The sequence below is a fragment of the Siphateles boraxobius genome, unplaced genomic scaffold (genome assembly GCF_051911475.1).
Source record: "Siphateles boraxobius isolate OS27281-9 unplaced genomic scaffold, OSU_SipBor_1 9, whole genome shotgun sequence".
Taxonomy (NCBI): domain Eukaryota; kingdom Metazoa; phylum Chordata; class Actinopteri; order Cypriniformes; family Leuciscidae; genus Siphateles; species Siphateles boraxobius.
The window spans coordinates 15,468,732-15,490,670 of record NW_027509219.1 but is presented as its reverse complement, the minus strand read 5'-3'; the positions used below and the strand labels follow the sequence as shown (position 1 = coordinate 15,490,670).

Here is a 21,939-nt window from a genome sequence, read left to right as displayed (position 1 = left end):
TTAAAAATACAGTAACATATATATATATATATATATATATATATATATATATATATATATATATATATATATATATATATATATATATATATATATATGTTACTGTATTTTTAACCAAATAATTAAATCTTGGTGAGCATAAATTACTTGTTTAAAAAATATACATATATATATAAACAAATTATTCCTGTGATGTCACAGGTGAATTTTCTGCATTATTAATCCAGTCTTCAATGTCACATGATCCTTCAGAAATTATTCTAATATGCTGATTTGGTGCTCAAGAAACATTTTTTATTACTATCATCAGGATTCTTTGAAAAAAAAAATCAGGATTCTTTGAAAGACAAGTAGGCCTATAGAAAGTTCATAGCATGTTCAAAAGATAATTTATTTGAAGTATAATTTTCGTAACATTATCTCTTTACTGACACTTTTGATAAATGTGAATAAAAGTAGCCTATACTCTTTCAAAAAAAAAAAAAAATTCTTACTGACCCCAAACCTTTGAACAGTAGTGTATCTACAAATGACTATAGAAGAATGCTGTAGTTACATTTTAATTATTCAATCAGTTAATGTCTTTGGTGTTTTATTAATACTTATTCAAAATAGCCCAATTGTTCCCTGTCCCATTCCATCCCTCTCTTTAATTTAACATATTGGAAACATTATAAAAGTTAGAAGTAGATTTAGAAAAAAATCTTAAATCGAATGATAAACAGCTTCGGTGTGAAACATAACAGCAGTTAATGAAAATCTTCATGCACCCACGCCACGAGGTGTCAGTAACGAGTCCAAGACAACTGGAATAAAGAAGAAATAAGCGCACCTTGTCATCAAGTTAAATAAATAAGAGAATTATGTAGGGCTAGCTAATATTAGGCACTAGTTCTGTTCTGTTATTTCAAATTATAAATAGATGTGGAATTTTACTTGTCCCAAAATTGTTTGTTTTTATTTGTTTATTTTACTATTGTTTATTTTACTAAATACTATTGTTTTGTCTTGTAAATCCTCTATTATTTGAGACTAAGACAGAGATTTAATACTTGTACTGTCACACCACGAGGATAGTGATCATGAATAATTGTAATTTTACCCCTGTTGCACATTTTCCAGTCTAGTTAGCTAAACTGATTGTGTTATGACTCTCTCTGGCCTATGGGTGTTTAAGGGATGTGTATCTGACCTGTAGGAGATGATGGGGGTTGAAAGGCAGTGTGAGGTGGAGGTACTAAAACAGCCCCAAAAGGAGTTACAGTGGGTCCGAAAACAGCTGTCAGTCAACTCTAACAGAACCAATGGACCAGGCAGGACCAAGGATAAGGTAAGTCTTTACACCACAACATAGATTATCATTAATTGTTTGTGTTTTTAGATGTTATATGGACTTGAATTCAAGATGTGTGTGTATATACTAATCATAATTGTGATTACTTCAGTGAAAGGTTAGCTTTTTGAACTTTTTGAATGAAAGATCAAAAGGATAAACAATGCACATTTATTTCCCCAAAGCCTTCTTTGAGCAAGGGAGCCAATAATTCTGACCTGGACTGGACTGTGTGTGTATACATATACACACACACACACACACACACACACACACACACACACACACACACACACACACACACACACACACACACACACACACACACACACACACACACACACATATATTTATATATGTATATATATATATATATGTATGTATATGAGATTAGCTTGGTTTAGATTTTAGAATTAAAATGAAAGATGCAATAATCTGCTAGTAATGTCGTGGTTTTGGTTCAGAGCATTATTGGATTAGTCTGTGTCCTGATCATGGTTTGGTTTTCTGAGGACTTGGCCTACTCCCTCTTCAACCCTTTCCCACCCCTCCTTTCCCTTGCACCCTCCATCTGTTCTTTCACCAAAATAAAAATCACAGACTACTTTCTGAAGTCACTTGATGACCTGTTGTAAGCTTTGTAAGCAGTTAGTATCATGGGAAAACATTTAGGAGCACCACATGTAGTGGCATTTCTTTGAGTAACAGATCAGCATTCATCATTAGACCTTATCAATTGGAGCTTAGTGAAAGATCAAATTGTACATAACATTGGGTCTTTTTGTGGCAAAGTAGCCATTCAGTCTGCTCCAGTCTCTTATTTAACAAAGGTAAAATCAATCCTTCACTTTAACCAACAGTGCTTATGAACAGACGTTTTCTGCTTCAGATCTGAAGAGGATGGAAATTGCTCACTTATACTCAGGGCAAATAACATTTACTTGGCTGGAGTGTTTTAGAGATGTTAATGAGTCCTGCGATGTACTCTGGGTCTAGATGTGCCTTTCAGAGATGGGAATCAGTGCAGGTTTATATAGAGTGTTGCCATATTTGGCTGTGGTTATGCAATGTTAGATGTCTGAGACAGCAGAGGGCTCTTTTGGGAGAGACTGAGGGAGACAGAGAAGACAGCCCATTTAATAATTGTTGCGGTTGCCAGGCAGCAGTTTAATGAGTATCCAAACAAGTCAAGCTTGTTTTTCCGTCTAGTTTGTAATTTTATTTTCATGTATATTTCTTTCTTGAATCTCATCGTCTTTTTCTGGATACGCTGCTGTATTCATGCTCCGTATTCGTTTGTTTGTGGTAGCGTTTGAGTAATTGTGCAATACCGGTGAGAGGCACAGAGGGCAGTCTTGTCCTATTGTTTCATTGCCATGTCTGGGGAAACCCTTAACTATCCAAATAATCCTCCTTAATACCCTGCTGCTCCTGCATCCCTGATCTCTGATTGGTCGCAGCTGCTGGGAACGGTCCTGCCACTCCACACAGTGGGAGATAAGCGATTGGGCAGACTCACTCACTGGCGGAAAGAGTAAGCGAGCATGCATGAGAACAGGAGAGAGAGGGTTCACAGGGTTTCTCATCAGGGATCCTCATTAACAAATCAATCTTCTGCAGTCAAATCGCAGAAATGTGTTGAAGCATTTACTGTAATACGCAGACATAAACTGAAGATTGACTGAATTAGTGACCATTGATGAAGCATGTTCCTCAGACATGCAGGTGTGTAGTATAAATACATTTCCGGGCATAATACATCCACCATGTTGGAATTGTCACCTGACCCGGATGTTCTTTGACCCATGGCCTCATGGGATAGTAAAGTGTCCACTTGTTGCACACATAATCTCTCCTGAATACTATTACTATTCAGATACCCTTCTGATTAGTCATACTGATTTTTTGAAAACTTCTGTTTATATATAGTAGTATTGTGTTTATATGTGCAAGAATATTCTAACATTTATCAAAATTAACCTGATTTCCATAATTAGATGAATCCAGTATTCCAGTTTCTGGAAATCTGAATCAGACCACTTGGATTTGCCTATATTAATCAGAATTTTGGGTTGTGTAATAAACTTATTTGTGATATTCATTGTAACTCAACATTAATCTGCGTATGTCTCAAAAAAGGTAATTCTGGGTCATACAGAAACTGAATTGTTGAGCTATTAAAGAAACAATTTTTTTGAGCAAGGAGGAGGTATGTTGTTCTAAAAGTCCCATTGTAACAGAAGTAGCGACAGATCTTTTGAAAATTAATGAAAATCTTATTGAAAAAGCAAAAAATTTAGGCGGGGACTTTGTTCAATTCATCGGTTGTTGATTGGATGGAGGAGGATCTGAATGTGAGCTTTCAGGCAATTGTAAGAAAGGGGCTGGGTTTAAGCAGACTAAATGATTGGAGAAGTCCGGCATACATCACCAAAGACAAGCCTGTCGTTTTCACTGGAATGTTGAGTTATGACATTTTAAGCAAAGAGTAAAACATTATTACAAATAATAATAATAAAAAATTATCAAACATATACATGGACAAATTGTTCACAATAAGATTAATAACATTCATTTAAAAAATAGAGTGATTTTTATTTTCATCCTTGAAACGTCATCCTTATCACTTTAAGGACATCAATGAGAATTGAAGTGTTTGAATTACTCTAATATATTTAATCTGATAGCTGTGCACATTGTGAACATCCTTTGAGTTTAAGGTTTAACAATATTGACCTTAATGAGAAGATTATGTTTATGTAAATGTGGCCAGTTATGGGGGAAGGGAGTGTGTAAGAGAGAATTCAAAAACACCTTATTTGACCTTGTCAGCTCCAGTCATGGAGGATGGGGGATGCTCACCTGGAAGATAATGTAGGTTCACAGCATTTGGCATGAGAGATGGGTATTTACATCAGAGATTTCAAAGGGAACCAACGCACGACTGTTCTGCTGTAAGCTGCACTGGCTCTGCACATGTGCGTGCTTCTGTGAGTGTGTGTGGTAAAGTGAGATCGAATAGGCCAGTCGTGTTCACATATCTTCTTATCCAGCACTCATGTAGAGCGCTTAAAGCGCGCGCTAAATGCAGAGTGTATTCGTGTGCAGCGCTCTTCCAGCAGTGTGAGTGAATGAGTGAGTGCGCGCGCGCGTGCGGTCTCCTCAGTACCGCCCGCTCGAGCGCTTTTCCCTTCCCGACGGTCGCTAATGAACCGTTTTAAGCCCGGATAGCGCTGACAGCGGACCGCAGATGTCAGCTGCACCTTAATATGACACAGTTGGACGCGGCTGTCTTTACGGGATTCATCTTTCAACGGAAGAGCGGCGAAAGAGGTAGAGTCGCTGTCCATCGCTTGTTCTCGTGCACGCGCTCAGCTGATTTGAGAGCATGTTGTGTGTTGATAGGTCAGGTATTGGATGGTTTGGTCAGACATGTCTTTAAATTTGTTACAATTTGGTTGTTTAGTCGGTTAGATGTTAACGTTGCTGCTTTGGTTGTACATTTTTATGATGGCTCGTGCGGTCGTCTGCACTATAACCTTATAGACGGTAGGCAGCATGCTGTATTAAATGTGCTGAAAACATTATTCAGGATTTCTCTGCCAGTGAAACACATGTCTGTGTGGGGTAGGTTTGTCCAAAGCCATTTTAGATTGCAGCACTGCTGAATATCACACAGGAGCTTGTACTATTAAAGAGATAGCCCATCACTTCTGAGCTCTTCAAACTCTCCATCTAGATTTCTCTGTCATAATCAGATACAGTTCTTTATTTTAGTAACAATTAAACGTGTTATTCATTTTTAAACAACCTAAAAGTGATATGTGACGCTGGGGCTAGTTGTCACATGGGTTATGTCTCAGCCAAAAGTCCAATTGCACAAATGTGTTTTCTCTTTGAATGTTGATTTCTAGTTAAAACCCTTCTTAAATTATTAATATAAAGATAAATAATAATAATAATAATAATAATATATATATATATATATATATATATACATATATATATATATATATATATATATATATATATAGAGAGAGAGAGAGAGAGAGAGAGAGAGAAAGAGAAAGAGAGAGAGAGAATTCTACACTTGAAACTAAAATTCAATATATACATTTCTACAATTTATTAATTAGAATTCATAAGCATTTTACTGACCAATATCAAAAAAGTACAGATGGGATATTATTAGTCACCATGAAATCAAAATTGACAAATCTTATTTTTTATGTAAAATTGCCGTATTTATTATAAATGATTTATCTGTGCAAATCTTTTTTATTATTATTATTATTTACATTTTTTTATTCATATGCCTACGTAATATTTAAATATCAAAATAACCTTCCCTCCTTCTTGCAGCGACATCTCTTCTCTTCTCTGATGACGTGTTTACTGACGAAAGGGCGGGACAACCTGTCAATCACATGACATCACTGCAATAGCAAACCACAATGATCCAATCAATTCCTGATGGACTAAAAAAAGTCCCGCCCTACATATTTTCTTGTTGCTGTTTCGCTTGGATATCTGTCACAATAGGGAAGAAAAGACTATTGCTACTTCCATTTCATGCTGACTTTAAGTACTTTATAGTAATCGTTCAGTACCATGATAATTATGAAAGCACCATAATCATGCAGCATGGTACTGTATGAGTACTTTTTTGTAAAGGGATTTCATCTTTAGCATCGTATCAGTTGATGTCAGATCGATCTGTTTTGACAATGAATTTGTGTCTAGGGGAAAGGAGCATGACACATTTCATGAAAAATTCACGTTATCCTGAATTAATTTCAATCAGCAGCCAGTTTAATAGTTATGGTTTTTCTATTAATTCCAGTTGCTTTATATCAAATGCATTTCGTCTAGCCGCCAAAAAAAAAGTAATTCCAAACACATGCAATCACCCATGTGCTTTTTAATTATTAATACAGTCTATGTAATAACATGGTGTAACCTTATCTTCCTGTATGTTGATTTACATCATAGTATGAGGAAGGTATAGATTAAAATTGTACAGATGGTATTGTTTTGTGGTCTTTAACTCCGTAATAAGGTAAATGCTATTAAGCAGGTGTTTTTTTCTGTACTAATTGACATATAGTAAATTAATTCTAAGAACATTGATGCAATGTGGTATTATATATCAGGCACAATGATGGTATAGTATTGCATTCTCAGTAAGTTTTCACATCTTGGATCTTGCCTTGTGGGATTGAATTTGTAACCTTCATGCAAGCTTCTGAGCATTAGCAGTAGTATTTAGGTGAAACTGCTATGGAATAGGCATATTTTCATACATCTAGTATGCTGATACGAATGCTGAGAGTGATGCTTTTTCATTTTTCATTTTAAAATCCAGTGTTTATGATTTAGATTGTATTAGAAGGATGAATAGGTTGTTGTGCTGTTGTAAAGCACTTTACACCAACAGCCTAAATTACGTGAAATGTGTTCTCTCAGAGCTCATAGAATATTAAAAAGAATATAACACCCTCACACAAAACTTCAGCGACTCAACCATCCCAGCATTCTCTCTCTGTCTACAAACACCAACTGTTTTGTTTGTTTCAGTCATGTCATCAGTCAAAATGAGTTCAGTGCATTTGATTTGAGCATTGCAGATTGCAGGTGAAATATGTGATTTTGTGCGCCCCTAATGCTGGTTTTAGCTGGTTTTACTGGAAGATACCAGAACTACACACTCTATATGTCTCTTTCGCAATTATTTGCAAGAAACATGTTTGAACTACTGCAAATATTTAATTATATTATAGCAGATGTTTTACTAATGCCCAATTTTGCTTTGGAGGGCCCTTAAAAGTGCAAAATGGACTCAAATTTATGCTTGTCTTTTACGTCACAGCTCAAGACTAATGAAGGGTTTGGGACTGTGCATGTTCTCATTGGCCAATCAGCTTACAGTAGCATTCTTTAGGTATTATAGAGTGTAACAGTCCTGTTCCAAAAGTTGATTTGTAACAATAACTTATTAACCTTTAAAGGTGCAGTGTATGATTTTTTAGCGGCATCTAGTGGTGAGGTTACGAATTGCAACCAACAAAAGTTATGGTGGCCGACAGGAAAATATGTCATCATCTGAGACAGCATAGAGTAGCCAGTTCAGCAATGAGGTTTCTTTACAAGGATAAATTAAGAAATTATGTTTACTTAATTATTCAGTAAAACTATATGTTATTGCGAATATTATTGTTACTTGTTCATCATTGTGTCAGTGTTTTATTCGCTGAACTAAGCTTGCTTCCTTGCACGAAGAGCAACATGGCGACGAAACGCTTTTGTCCATTTAGGGCCACTGTATAAACATGTCGGCGCATTTCAATTTCAATGGGGACCCACGGTAGCCTGGCTCCGCCCTCCTACGCAGTTCCGCTCAATTTCATTTTCCTTCAGTACTACGCCTGGGATTGCGCTGTAGACTTTGGTTTTCTCCGATCAATTTTTTACCGGGCCAATCAGCGAACAGAGGGAGTGGCTGAGAACGATGACGTTGATGTCGACTCGTGCGTTATTTTGAGTTGTAGTTCAAAATAAGAAAGATGCGAGCGAAGCCATTCGGTCCGTTGTGGCAACGCTGGCGAATATCAAGAAGTTAAAGCCGGAGCAAGAACAATCTTTGCTTAGTTTTGTGTTTATGGCCATCCTCCCACGGGGTTCGGGAAAAGACATATGTCACGACCAAACGTCAGCGATTGGTTATGGCAGATAGAGTGACTCTGGGCAGATCCAATAGTTTTAGACTTCAATAGAATACCCGCCTACAAGGAAGTTAAGGCTTGTCAATGGAGCGGTGCCAGACTCTCTGTACAAATGAAATGTACGAGAGTCTGGTAGAACCAGGCTAGACCCACGGTGTATGTAGATAGAAACTGCTCATTCTAAGGTAATACAAATAAAACGGTTCATTAAGTAAGGTCTTTATACACCACTGAAAACTTCTTTTTCAAGGTAGTGACGAGACGCACTCTGTAGCGCTGTTTGTTCGCTGTCGGCTACGGTAGAAACATGACGACACAACATGTAGACCTCCTTAAGGGGGTGCCCGCGGTTATGGAGATATAAATGTCTCATTCTAAGGTAATAAAAACATAATGGTTCATTATGCAAGGTCTTTATACACCACTGAAAACATAGTTATGGATCTTATATTGCATTTCTATAAATAGATCCTCAGAAATATTACACATTGCACCTTTAAAGACCGACCTACTGTGAGCTACTGTATGAGGTTATTAATCAATGGTATATGTTTTTGTTGAAGCCGTCAGCTTACATTGTTTCAACTTTTTTATTAAAATAATTGCTTAACAGCATAATTTAGTGAAAAACTACATTACCCATGATTCTGTAAAGAACTCCCCATCAATCAGTGCATCAAAACAAGCAAATTGCACCAAACAAACTGCAACACTCTCAAACACTCAAATATCTGTATGTATGATTTTTTGCAATGAACTTCAAATATATTAATTCTGTATATTTGTAATCAACATGTTTAAATCAATAGTTTTATATTTCTCCATAGTTTTTAATCTGATTGTCAATTGCAATGCTTTGTCTTTTTTGTCCAATTTACAAATACTTTTTTGCTTCAAATCAATCCACGTTTGTAATGTTGTGATTCACCTCATATCTGACTATTTTGGTTCATGGCTTATTACACAGCCCCGCCCATGCCAAGAAGAGAAAAAAATGGATATTGTGGACACAAATTAAGAATTTGCTCCCACCATGTATTAATTCGTGGCCATAGGTTATTTAAGATAGACAATGTAACTTTTGGCCTTCTAGCGATTAAAAAACAAAACTGCATGCATTTTGCCTTAGAACATTTTTGGTTGTGGTTTGGCTCTGCGTGACTGTGCGGATGAATATGGTTATCATACTGCTCATAAAACATTCACTACTAGGCTCAAGAGATGTAACCAGTTTAGATGGAAAGGATCTCAAGCTGACTAGCTGAAAATGTTTCAGCACAGTACTTCCTTGACAATAAATTCCAGCACAGCTACAACAAACATAATGAAATGACCCTTCACAATAGATAAGCTACATATTAGAGAGCTACATATGGAAATTTATCTGTTCAATAAAATACCTTACTAAGCTTTTGAGTAATAAAAACACCACTTACTTACAACATTTCAAATCCCTCAGTTCTTGTCATCTGTAAAGCCAAGCCAATCTTGATTATCGTTTTATTACGAGCTCTTCCGCATTCTATTTTTGTAAGCAGAAGTTTCTCTGTTTTGTGTTTTTTTTTTTTTTAAACAGGAAATTCCCCTGAGGTTTGAGATTTAGCGTGCTCCACGTCAACCTCTCTTACTCGTTGTGACAACTAGCCCAAACTATGCCACTCACACATGCGTCAAAGTAGCCAGAGCAACTTTTCTTTATTTACGAGTATATCGAGACACGCATGGACGAGTGGCAAATGTACGAAATGTTGCGCAAAAAGCATCCCGCTCGACCTAAAATATGAACTCTTATAACGATCTTTCCATAGTGAATCAGAGTAAGACAAAAAAACGTTTTGGAAGAAGGATTGATGGTGTATTGACTCATTATTAAAATTGTGTTCATTTTGAACAAAAAAAGTTGCATAGTGCACCATCAATTAATATTTATTAATTGAATTCCATTCCCTTAATTTAGTTAAATCATGTCCTCAATATCTTGCTTTCTTGAAAATAAAAATAATAATAGCTCTATTTTTTAAATGAATGTTATTAATCTTATTGTGAACAATTTGTCCATTTATATGTTTGATTAAATTTTTTTATTATTACTATTTATAATAATCTTTTACTGTTTACTTAAAATGTCATAGCTCAACCTTCCAGTGAAAACGACAGACTTGTCTCTGGTGACGTATGCCGGACTTCTTCAATCATTTAGTCTGTTTAAACCCCGCCCCTTTCTTAAAATTGCCTGCAAGCTCACATTCTGATCCTCCACATTCATATCTTGTCTCCGTAGCTTATAACTCCTTAATAAGGACATTTTTGTCCCATAGGGGGACAAAAGGACCTTTTTGGTCCTTTTACTAGTAGTTAATGAATGAAGGAGGCAGGATGACTGGTTTGGATATTAGGTCACATAAACTGTGCTCCTGATGCTTCATATGTTTTTTGTTTTTTTTTAAACTAATTAGGTTCTGAATCTATCACAGTTTATTCAGGGTTCATGAAGCAGAAGATGTGTGAGAAAAATCTGATTAATTGTAACAATAGCAGAACAAGAGCCTTGTACAAGAGTAAAGATCCTTAAACCTCAACACAAAGAACCATTTCACCATAAAAAGGCTTCGTTATGTAGATATGATTTTGAAATTGAACTAATAATGTCATTATAAAATAATATCATTTTGAGGCTGCGCTGTAATATCTGGATTTCTGGTGATGCTTAGTGCCCTGCTGGCAGTACAGGGCACGTGTCTTTCTCTCGCTCTTTCTCTCTCTGCCTCATTCCCTCCATCCCTGCCTTACTTGTATGAACAGCGGCAGTCATGTCCAGATTACATAACTTCCTTCCCCCTCCCTTGTTTGTGTGGTCCAGTAGATGGAAATGCTCAGCGGGGATCTCATTATGGTGTTGTTCGCCAGGGGTTAAAGTGCATTATGATCATACATGTCCTTTCTGGAACTGTATGCCCATCATATGAATCTCATCAGGCAGGTGCTTGTCACTACGTATCTATCGTTCTTTCGTTTTGCCTGAAATGCTGTGTTTTGGGGATTATATTCGATTCTTCTACAGCGAAGAGGATTTAGATTTACTAGTGTCCACTCTGTATGTGTGCTGAGCTGTGATCTCTGTGACAGACAGCAGTCAGTTTGCAGCTGCCGAGAAAATGGACATGCTTTTGAATAATGAAGTATGTGTGTGCATGTAAGAGGAGGACAAGGTAAAAGGAACAAAGATGGAGAGCCAGAGAGAAAGAAGGTGGAGCGAAGGAAAGAGCGTTAACACCAAGAGAAGACAGATGCCAGTCAGTCAGGCTGGGGTTTGCATGCAAATGAATTTGGAATATAATAGAGGAGGCTGTATTTATGTGTATGGACAGATGTTTTAGTGTGTAGGTGTGTTTGTGTGTTCACGATTAAAGGAGTAGTTTACCCGAAAACAAAATGAAAATGACACTTCATGACATGTTAAAAACATCTGTGGTTTCCGTTCTTGTGGAACACAAAAAGAGACATTTTGAATAATGTGCTAGTCACTCTTTTTAGTGCAGCTATAATGATTGAGGACTAAAGGCCTGTTCACAAAAAGAACGATTACTACAAAGATAACTAGCCTATAAATATAAGCATTTTATTGTAAGCATGCTCTTCAGTTATGTCTTCTGTCGCTTTAAATGCTCAAGCTCATTTGAGGGTGGATTCTGATTGGCTGTTGATTTTTTTTTTTATTGTTCATCGGCTGGAAAAAATCTTTCTGAAAGTGATTCGAATTATATTTTTCCTCTGTCATAGTAGTTATAGTTGTGGTGTGGATTTTCCCTATTCTCAAATTAGAACGATTATTAAAGGCAGAGGCTATTTGCACTAAGTGAAAATAGCAGTATTTTCTTTGTGCTGAGTATTGTTAGATGCCATTTTATATTTAGTGCAAATAGTGGCAGACACTATTTATATATAGGCTATTTTTTTTAAATAAATGCCTCTCCGAGCTGATATGTGATGGGAAAAGGGAGTTCTGAAAAAAATCATTCTTGGGTCGGTCGCTACATGCCACTCAACCAGACAGTGGTGGGCAGAGTTATCTCTGCCAACAAGGTGGGTATTTTGCACTTGGTGTAAATAGATACTCCGATTATTAAAGCGTCATCGCTATCGTACTTGGTGTGATCAAGCCTTAAGACTTTTGAAATCGTTCTGAAATGGAAATTTCAACAGATCTTTGCTTCATTATTGTGACGTACACTGCTTTCTCCCAGATGTGTTTCTTTTAAACACTGTCATTTAGCTCTGCCTTCCCAAGGGCTTCCATAATGAGTTTATGCACCATACTCGTCTTTAGTTCTTGTGGGAACACCCTAAGTGTCCAAGGAGCTCATATCACGTAACACTCCACAACGAAACCTGATGTTCACGATAGCGTAATAAATCGAGCCCTGACCTCGCTGTAATTTCCAGCCGTTTAATTGGCTTTAATTGGGACAAATAAAACACACCAGCTCAGGCCTGCGTTACTAAGAGATAACCTTGACATTCTATTTAGCCCTGTTGTCTCACAGTCCTGGGAATTCAGCCCAGCAATTCAGCTTGCTTCATATCTGACGGTGGAATAGCCGCTCTTCACTTCCAACATCACCAATCTGGACTGTCATCAATCCAAGCAGAAAAAACAAACAAAAAAAACGATTATATCCAGGTTCTCCTCTGAGAGCCACGACTCGCTTTTGATTTTTAATTATACGAACACAACACAGAGGCAGTGATGTTCTACAGAGGTCTTCAACAGATCTGCACTGCTATCCAATTATTCATTGGGTATTAATACTCACTTTTGTGACAAAATGAAAATTCGAGGCTAACGATAAATGTTTAACTGTCCTTCTTGCTTTAATATGTGTTAAAATGCAAGGTGTAAAATTATACTTATGAATATTTTATAATGATTATTTTAATTTCTTTGATCATGTAATACTAATCTTTATGAATGCTATTAAAGAACAGGCTTAAATTCAAGACTCAATCTTGATAAAAAAAATATATTTATATATTTAATTTATGTATTTTAACTAAATTAAACATCACATCCATATGGATTACACAGTTTTAACATAAACTAATTAACTGTGATGTATATTTGTCCGTCCCAGTTCTGTCTCCATGTCCACTGATGTACAGTTGTTGTAGTTTTTAAGCTCTGGTGTCCTGTTTGCTATTTTATTATTCTGAAGGACAGTGGACGACTACTTATTCTGGCCAAGAACCACCCACTTAGACAGGACGAGGCCATCTGATCAACCTGTAAAGCGTCCAACGCAGTTTGTATATGACATTTAGTGCCGGGTATTCTGAAACACAAAAATAGCCTGCTGGTAGTAATTGTGTGCCATATATTGATGAAGCCATTACTGCAAACAGTTGTACAGAATAATACCAGAGAAATTAGCAGATAATGTGCATTGACTATCAGAAATTAAGTAAACAGAAGAATATACAGTTCTTCACATGAATATCTAGTGAATATTTGAATGATGCCGCTAAAACATCAGACATGCTTATTATATCAGCCCGTTACATTGTGAATGTAACTCTGTTAGCTTTCTTATACCTTCCATCATGTTATATACCGTCTTGCACTTGAAAAGGGGTCACAGCACTTGTTGCCATTTCATTAGAATGACGAATTTAAGTGGTTCGTTAATTAAATTCACGAAAATAATGTGAATTTAAGGGATCAAGAGTGATTGCTTATTACCAGTGTGTTGTGGTGCTCGGTCTGATCCACTTTCAACAGAGTTTCTCAGAAATCACTTACTGCACCTTTAAGATGATCTCTTGCTGTATTTGTGTGCAGTATTAACGGCACCAGGTCCTCATTAAACACAAGTCTGGGACCTGAGAATTATTACCCGTTGTAATCACTTTTTTTTTTTGCTTGTGATTAGACGAACACCAGCTAGTTTTAAGGCTTCATACGAGACGAGATTTAGTTCTCCGTGTGATTGCTTATGACCTGAGCATATGAGAGCAGAGGACCTGTTGATCCAATCATGTGGGGATTCACACTAATATGAAGTAACACCTTTCAGTAAAGCTGAGCTTGGGAGGCTGCCTCTGTTACCCAGTGATGTTTTCAGTGACAGCCAAAGCTTCAAAGCTCGCCCTGTAATCATCCAAAAACACCCACCCCATGCGATGACATCGGACATCTGGTGTCACATTCGGCGATTTTTTTGGACACAGATGGCTTGTTTTTGTTCATTGTCTTTATAAGCCAGAACATTTATTTGTTTATTGTCATGTTTGTTAGATATTTATGCGTTTATGTGATTTTATGCTTAAGTAAATGTTTCATCAAAAGTAATTGCTGCATCAAAGCATATAGCTCATTTCTATTTATTAGACCTCTGTAATTGAATACAGAACACCAACAAGGGAAACTTAAAATGGCATTAGGCATTATTACGAGTTTTAAATGAAATATAATTACACACGCAGAGAGTAAGAGACAGGCTACAGTTGGCATATCATACGTTGTTGTTTAGCTTTTTTTCCCCTGCGGTCCATTTGTAATGCTATGTTGTTATTATTACTTTGCATGTAAGACATAATTTAGTTTTTCACGGCTATTTGTCCACCCTCTCTTTCATGGCTATATTTCTTATCTTCCCGTTTTGTTTTTGTGCTTTTAAGGCTTTTATGTACACTAACATCCAAAAGTTTGGGGCTTGTAAGATTTTATTGTGTTTTGAAAGTGTCTAATGCTCACTGTGGCTGCATTTATTTGATTTATTTAAAATCGTTTTTTTTGGTAACATTATACATTTTACTGTCACTTTTGATCAATTTAATGCATTCTTGCTGAACAAAAGTGTTTATTTCTTTCAGAAAAAAATGAACTGACCCCAAACTTATGAATGGTAGTGTAAATGTCCTTTTCGCATATGAAATGAGCAGCAGCATTTACTCGTGAGCTGCAGGTTTGGGCAAAGTTTGTTCTGGTAGTATGTGATCTTTTGCTTATAGATTGACTGGTTTTGACATAGAATGTAAAAATTATCTTTTTTGCCTGGAGTTTTGAGTTCTATAGACCCCTTTTGCGCTGACGTCACAATTACGTCACGGCGTTAGCTGGAGGCAAAACAAAGTAAAAACTGGAGGCGCCAAATACAAATCAGCACAGATTCGGGTACATAATAAGGAGCTTAAATTTGTATTATTATTATTGAATGTCATCTTGTTGTGTTGTTGGGTGCTAGAATCAATGAAAAATGAATATGCTGTATCTGGAATTTTTATTTCTAGAAAATATTCACATCATTAAAATTGCTCCGTAATGTCACTCTTCACATTGTCGCCGTCTTGGCGCTGGCTAGGCAGAACTGCGGATCGTACTACACAAGTCTTGTACATGACCATTCAGCACATAGTTATAGGCATCTAAAGATTTATATGCCCTCAGTTTCTCTATATGCTCGGTTTCTCTATCGGATAGGTGTAGAATTCAGGCTACTCAACCGGAGTTAGCCTAGCGTTAACGTTAATCCTGTCAGATCGTCCATCCATTGAGTGAGCGTGTACGTGCCAGCCAATCTGCTTCCGTCCGTTAAAATTAACTTTAGCAAATAACAATCGTGGTCCTGGACAGTGAGTGACCTTGCACATTAAGATAAAATCGGATTTTCTCCAGTCATTGTTAAAAAACAAGCTAACAAAACTTGCAAACTAACGTTAGTGAAGCGGCCAGAGTGATCGTTCTGCCTCCACCTAAGCTCCGCCCACAAAAAACTTCACCATGTTTACCAACTGTAAAGGGGTCTATAAGTGACAGTGTGTTTTCTAAAGATCAAGGAAAGTTTGGTTCCTTTAAGAGGAGTAAAATTGATCCATGCTGGCTGGCCTGCTGTGAATGTGATAGTCCAGATAAGTCTGGATTGACAGTGATGTGAGTGGATTTGAGGAAAAATGCCCTTCAATTGCTGCTCAATGAAGTCATCCTGACCGTCCAAGAGCATATACATGCTAGCCTTTAGCCGTCATTAGAGAAAGAAAAAGAACAGCACATCTCTGCTTTGCCACTATACAGGCTTCTCAAAAGCTGTGCTGGAATCAAATCTGAGGTGTATTGGAGATTTTCTGAGAGGTTCATTTATAAACAAAGTCTACTGTGAGACACCGGCTGCCAGTATGTGACTTCACTCGTAAAGTTTCTTTGTGTTTGTGACTTGAGTTTTATTTCCCTGAGGATTCTTAACTATTGAATATTGTATATGTGTGTGTGAGAGAAAGCATCCCTTGGCTTTAGTTCGGTGAAGTGATAGGTCTGCTGCGAGTGTTTAGTAATGTTGTTCTTAAAGGGATACTCCACCAGTTTCCTTATTAAACTATGTTATTCCCTTAACTAAGACGAGTTGATACATACCTCTCTCGTCTCAGTGCGTGCACTATATCGCTCTGTATTGCCGCAAAACTATGTTAGCACTTAGCTTAGCCCATGCATTAAATATGGGCCAAGCAGAGAAGCGACCAAACACTTCCACGTTTTCCCTATGTAAACACAGTTACTCGAGTAGTGTAACTTGACCTGGGCTGGTGACACAAAATAAACCGTTGCGCTTTTCTAAGCGTTTAAAATTGATGACTATATTGTATGGCGGAATACCATAACAAGTGCTTTTGAGCACTTCGACTTGGCGCAATAATATCTTCACTCGTGAAAAGTCCTCTTACCGGCTCCCGCTTCCTCTCCCTCTGACATTTCCGTCAATACAACGAGAGGAAGCGGGAGCCGGTAAGAGGACTTTTCACGAGTGAAGATATTATTGCGCCAAGTCGAAGTGCTCAAAAGCACTTGTTATGGTATTCCGCCATACAATATAGTCATCAATTTTAAACGCTTAGAAAAGCGCAACGGTTTATTTTGTGTCACCAGCCCAGGTCAAGTTACACTACTCGAGTAACTGTGTTTACATAGGGAAAACGTGGAAGTGTTTGGTCGCTTCTCTGCTTGGCCCATATTTAGTGCATGGGCTAAGCTAAGTGCTAACATAGTTTTGCGGCAATACAGAGCGATATAGTGCACGCACTGAGACGAGAGAGGTATGTATCAACTCGTCTTAGTTAAGGGAATAACATAGTTTAATAAGAAAAACTGGTGGAGTATCCCTTTAAGACAAACCTTAATAATTTGTATTCCTGAAAAGAGTGTTCTTAAAAATCCTTGCAAATAACCTCTTAAAGTTAGGACATCCTCCAACTTGGATGTCCTAACTTTATGGTACATAATTTTATAGGGATGTGCATGAGTACTATGAAGTGATAATATTGATCGATAATGTAAACAATGATTTGTTATGGTTATGCTTGATATGACTTTTTGCTAAATTTGAAGTTCAGTAACAAGTCGTTTACCATCATTCTGCAACCCCTCTTCCACCAAGGGACAATATTTGCCCCTAGTGCATTTATGTGCAAATAATGTTTTAAATGTTCAATAGAGAAATATTGTAACATGCTCCAAGAACCAAGTTAAAGTCAGTATCTAGATGCAAATAAGAATGATGTTTAATGGCTCACAACAGTAATTCATGGCTTAAGCGTAGGACAATTGACATAGAGCATAAAGCTTCACCATAACAATGAATCCATGAAGGGCATGTTCACACGAACATTAGAACAAACTAACATTCAGACAATAATCCATACAGGTAAGAATGAACACCATGGTTAAATAACAGAGCTAATTAGATAACACGAGACACCTGAGTCTAATTATCAAGAACAAAAGAACTACAAAGACCATGAACAGAACTACAAAAGGAACTTGAAGTCAAATGACAGTTTTCACAATAAAAGACATGACAAAGCACAGGCTACTTACACATATGCAATGATGGTTAAATATTTAACTAAAACCATTTAGTTTGAGCTATTATTTAGTTTTAAAATAGAGCAAACAATACTGAAAAAACTGTGTTTAAAATGTAAATCACTTAATATTACCCTTTTATTTTTAAATCTGTCTCCTTTGCAGTTGTGTCGATATTTGAGAAAAATTGCATTCTTGCTCGTATAATTTATCGCCTCCTCAAAAACGCATGAACATATTTGTTCTTCATGCTAGTAAGTGCTAAATTCAGCCCAGACTCATTAGAAAAACGTACCTGTGGCAACATTTTTGCAAAACGCAAAATACATTGGTCCATTTTATGGTCCTTTTTAAAATAACATACACCTCAAGCCTAAACCTAACCGATAGTGTTAACAAAAGCAAATGTGACTTAGAAATGCAATTGTAACCATGGCAATTCAGCTTGTTTTTTAACTCTTGTCTTCGAGCTCTTTTATTGTTACTCGTCTTTTACGGGATTCGTACCCGAGCTCTCTGCATCACAAGTACAATTGTGCACCAGCTGAGCTACCGAGCAAGGTGAGTTCATCAGTAAAACCGAACATATGGGGCTGGTTAAGTGATACAAACTCCAAAATATATTTGTTCACAAATCATACACTATGGTAAAAAAAAGTGTTTTGAGGTCTTAACATAATTTTGCAAGGTGAAAACAAGTTTTTATGAATCCATTATCTGCCCTTAATCATAATTGTGTGTGAAAACGATTAAAATTGCTTATTATGATTATTATGGTCATCTGCAGGAAGCGCAAAGAGACGGCCTTTGAGGCTTTTTTTCCATTGAGTTGACCAGCAAGTCTTCGTCAAAATCCGTCATACTGTCAGATAACACCAAAGTCTTTTCCTTTTTGTATTTTCTTAATTTATTCTTTCATTCTTACACACTTCTGTCTTCAGTGTAAGTCTATGGGATTTTTGCCTGCTTTGTTTCATAAAGTCAAATAATATACAATCGCACACCCCTCCTCAACAATACTTCCAATTTCAGGTATAATTCATGTCCTTTGGATCTAGTTTGAAATACTTGTTCAAATCCCTTTGAGCAAGGACTGTAGCCAGTCTTTATATAGTTTCCGATACTACTGTGATAGGGTTTCTTTTGGGTGAATTCTTTCTAACAGCCAATAGTGCTTTTTTTGTTTGTTTGTTTAGCTGACTAGCTGATGACTTCTTTTTTTTTTTTTGGATGTGCCATATGTTGTTGTAGACTTGTTTGGATCCACCTTTTCTGGGCAAATGTAGCGTTGCTTTTTTCTGAGCATGCTGGGCAATGGCTCAAGATGTGATGTTGTCAGGGATTTCTTCAGTGATCTGGGACAGATTGGAAACAGCTGCTCGGAGGCTGACGGAACTGGAATTATCAGGCATCGAGTCTAACGATGCGATTTAAAAATGTAGATCAGAAAAGAGAGATTATAACTGTTTCATTATGTAGCCTATCGTTATTAATCAATTTATTACTGAGCACGTCTGTGGTGTGATGTAATCTGCAGTGCTCATATTTTACAGCGCTGTTCTCTTTAAATTGTGGTCATTAATTTAAAGCAATAGTTCACCCAAATATTTAAATTCTCCACCCTTGTGTTGTTCTAAAGCTGTATCATTTGTTTCTTCTGTGGAAGACAAAAGGAGATTTTTGTATAATAAAATTGGATGTTCGTCAAAAAAATCGTAAGTTTAGAAAAAGGAAATTTGGGGTTTGTAAGATTTTTGAAGGATTTTGTCTCTTATGCTCACCAAGGCTGCATTTATTTAATCAAAAATGCAATAAAAGAGCAATATTGTGAAATATTTCTCTTTTCTACAACCCCAAATCAGAAAAAGTTGGGACATTTTGTAAAATGCAATAAAATCAAGAATCTGTTATTTGTTTATTCTATTTAACCTTTTATTAACTGACAAAAGTACAAAGAAACGTTTTCCAATGTTTTCAATGACCAACATAATTGTATTTTGTAAATATGAACAAATTTTGATTTTGATGGCTGCAACACACCCCAAAAAAGTTGGGACAGAGACACGTTTACCACTGTGTCACTTCACCTTTCCTTTTAATTACACTTTTTAATCATTTGGGAGTTGAGGATACTAATTGTTGGAGTTTTGCTAGTGGAATATTTGCCCAATCTTGTCTGATATAAGACAGCCGCTCAACAGTCTGTGGTCATCACTGTCTGATTCTCCTTTTCATGATGGGCCATACATTTTCCATAAGAGACATATCTGGACTGCAGTAAACAGGCACATACCTTCTATGGTGTAGAGTGTCTAGAAACAACTCAGTTTTAGCATGTGCAGAATGAGGCCTGGCATTGTCTTGCTTGCCAGGAAAGATATCATCTTGATGGCAGTTTATGTCTCTGTACAATTCAAATACATTCCTCCATGACAATGGTACCTTCACAATAATGCAAGTTACCCATACCGTTTGCAATGATGCACCTCAATACCAGCACAGATGTTTGCTTTTGCACCTGTCGCTGGTGAAAGTCGGGTTGGTCCCTTTCGTCTTTGGGACTGAGAACTCTGTGTCCATTTTCTCCCAAAAACAAGCTGAAACATGGACTCACCTGACCACAGCGCACATTCCCACTGTCTTCTAGACCATCTGAGATGAGCTCAGGCCCAGAGAACTCGCCGGCATCTCCACATAGAACTGATGTAAAGCTTTCTCCTTGCGTAACAGAGATTCAAGTGGCATTTTTTGATGCAGAGTCAGACTGTGTTCAGTGAAAACGGTTTTCCAAATTACTCCTGAGCAAATATGTCTGTATTTAACGGATTAGCATGATTGTATCTTGTGCAATGCCATCTGAGGGCTCAAAGGTCACGCACATTCAACAGAGGTCTACTGCCTTACCCAACACAGACTGAGATTTCTCTGGATTCCCTGAATCTTGTGACAATATTATGTATGGAAGATGATGAAAGGCATAAATTCTTTGCAATCTTGCATTGAGAAATGTGATTTTTTTAATTGTTTGACAATTCTCTCATGATATTTGGCACAAAGTGATGAGCCATGACCCATCTTTGCTTAAAAAGACTGAGAAGCACTTTTACACCCAAACACGATACCCTCAACTATTACCAATTCACCTGCTCATTGTGGACTGTTTCAAAAGAGTTGGATAATCTAATTTGGATAATCTTTTCACTTTTATTTGGTCTCTGTCCCAACTTTTTTGGGGTGTGTTGCAGCCATCAAAATCAAAATTTGTTCATATTTACAAAATACAATTATGTTGGTCAGTGGAAACCGTTTCTTTGTACTTTTGTCAGTTAATAAAAGGTTAAATAAAATGAACAAATCACAGATTCTTGATTTTATTGCCTTTTACAAAATGTCCCAACTTTTTCTGATTTGGGGTTGTATTTTAACATATGTAACATTTGTTTTCAGGTTTCTTTGATAAATAAAAACAGCATTTATTTGAAATGATAATCTTTTGTATCGTCACTTTTGATCCATTTAATGCATCCTTGCTCAATAAAAGTATTAATTTCTTTTAAAAAGCATCTTTCTGACGGCAATCTTTTAAATGGTGTTATAAATACACTATAAAAGTAGTTTGTAAATCTTGTGATATATTCAGTCTTTGATCCCATACAATAGTGAGAAAGGCTGAAATGTAAATCTTTTTTTTTTCAGTGAAAATATTGCCCTTCATCATAAGAGGTCATATTTTCTGTGAATAATGAATTACATTTTTATCAGATTTTTTTAAAATCTGGTTTTGAAAGTTTGGCTGCTTCTTTTTATTATTTTAATAATCTGTTTTCTCCTATACTTCTGATCAATAAGGAGAAAAAGGCCTGACAGGACCCTTGTTTACTCTGCAGAGCTAATTGATTCTCACTGCTGTTCTGATCAATTTCATTTCACACATCATTATGTCAGCATAAATTTTGTCCCACTGTGCCCACAGATAAATGCTTGTCTTTTCTTTTTGTCCTCTTTTGAAATGTTATCTTCGCACCTTCCGATTC

The 21,939-nt window shown here is 36.7% G+C and overlaps 1 protein-coding gene across 1 annotated transcript in view; it reads left to right on the top strand.

The window, feature by feature from the left end:
• The first annotated feature begins 908 nt into the window (after nt 1-908).
• rimbp2b (RIMS binding protein 2b) overlaps nt 909-21,939 on the top strand; it is a 175,290-nt gene continuing 154,259 nt past the window's right edge. The window contains exons 1-2 of the mRNA XM_077224507.1: nt 909-1,092; nt 1,199-1,330. Of these exons, the coding sequence (XP_077080622.1) occupies nt 1,202-1,330 (129 nt within the window). The 5' untranslated portion in view covers nt 909-1,092; nt 1,199-1,201. The remainder of the gene's footprint in view (nt 1,093-1,198; nt 1,331-21,939) is intronic.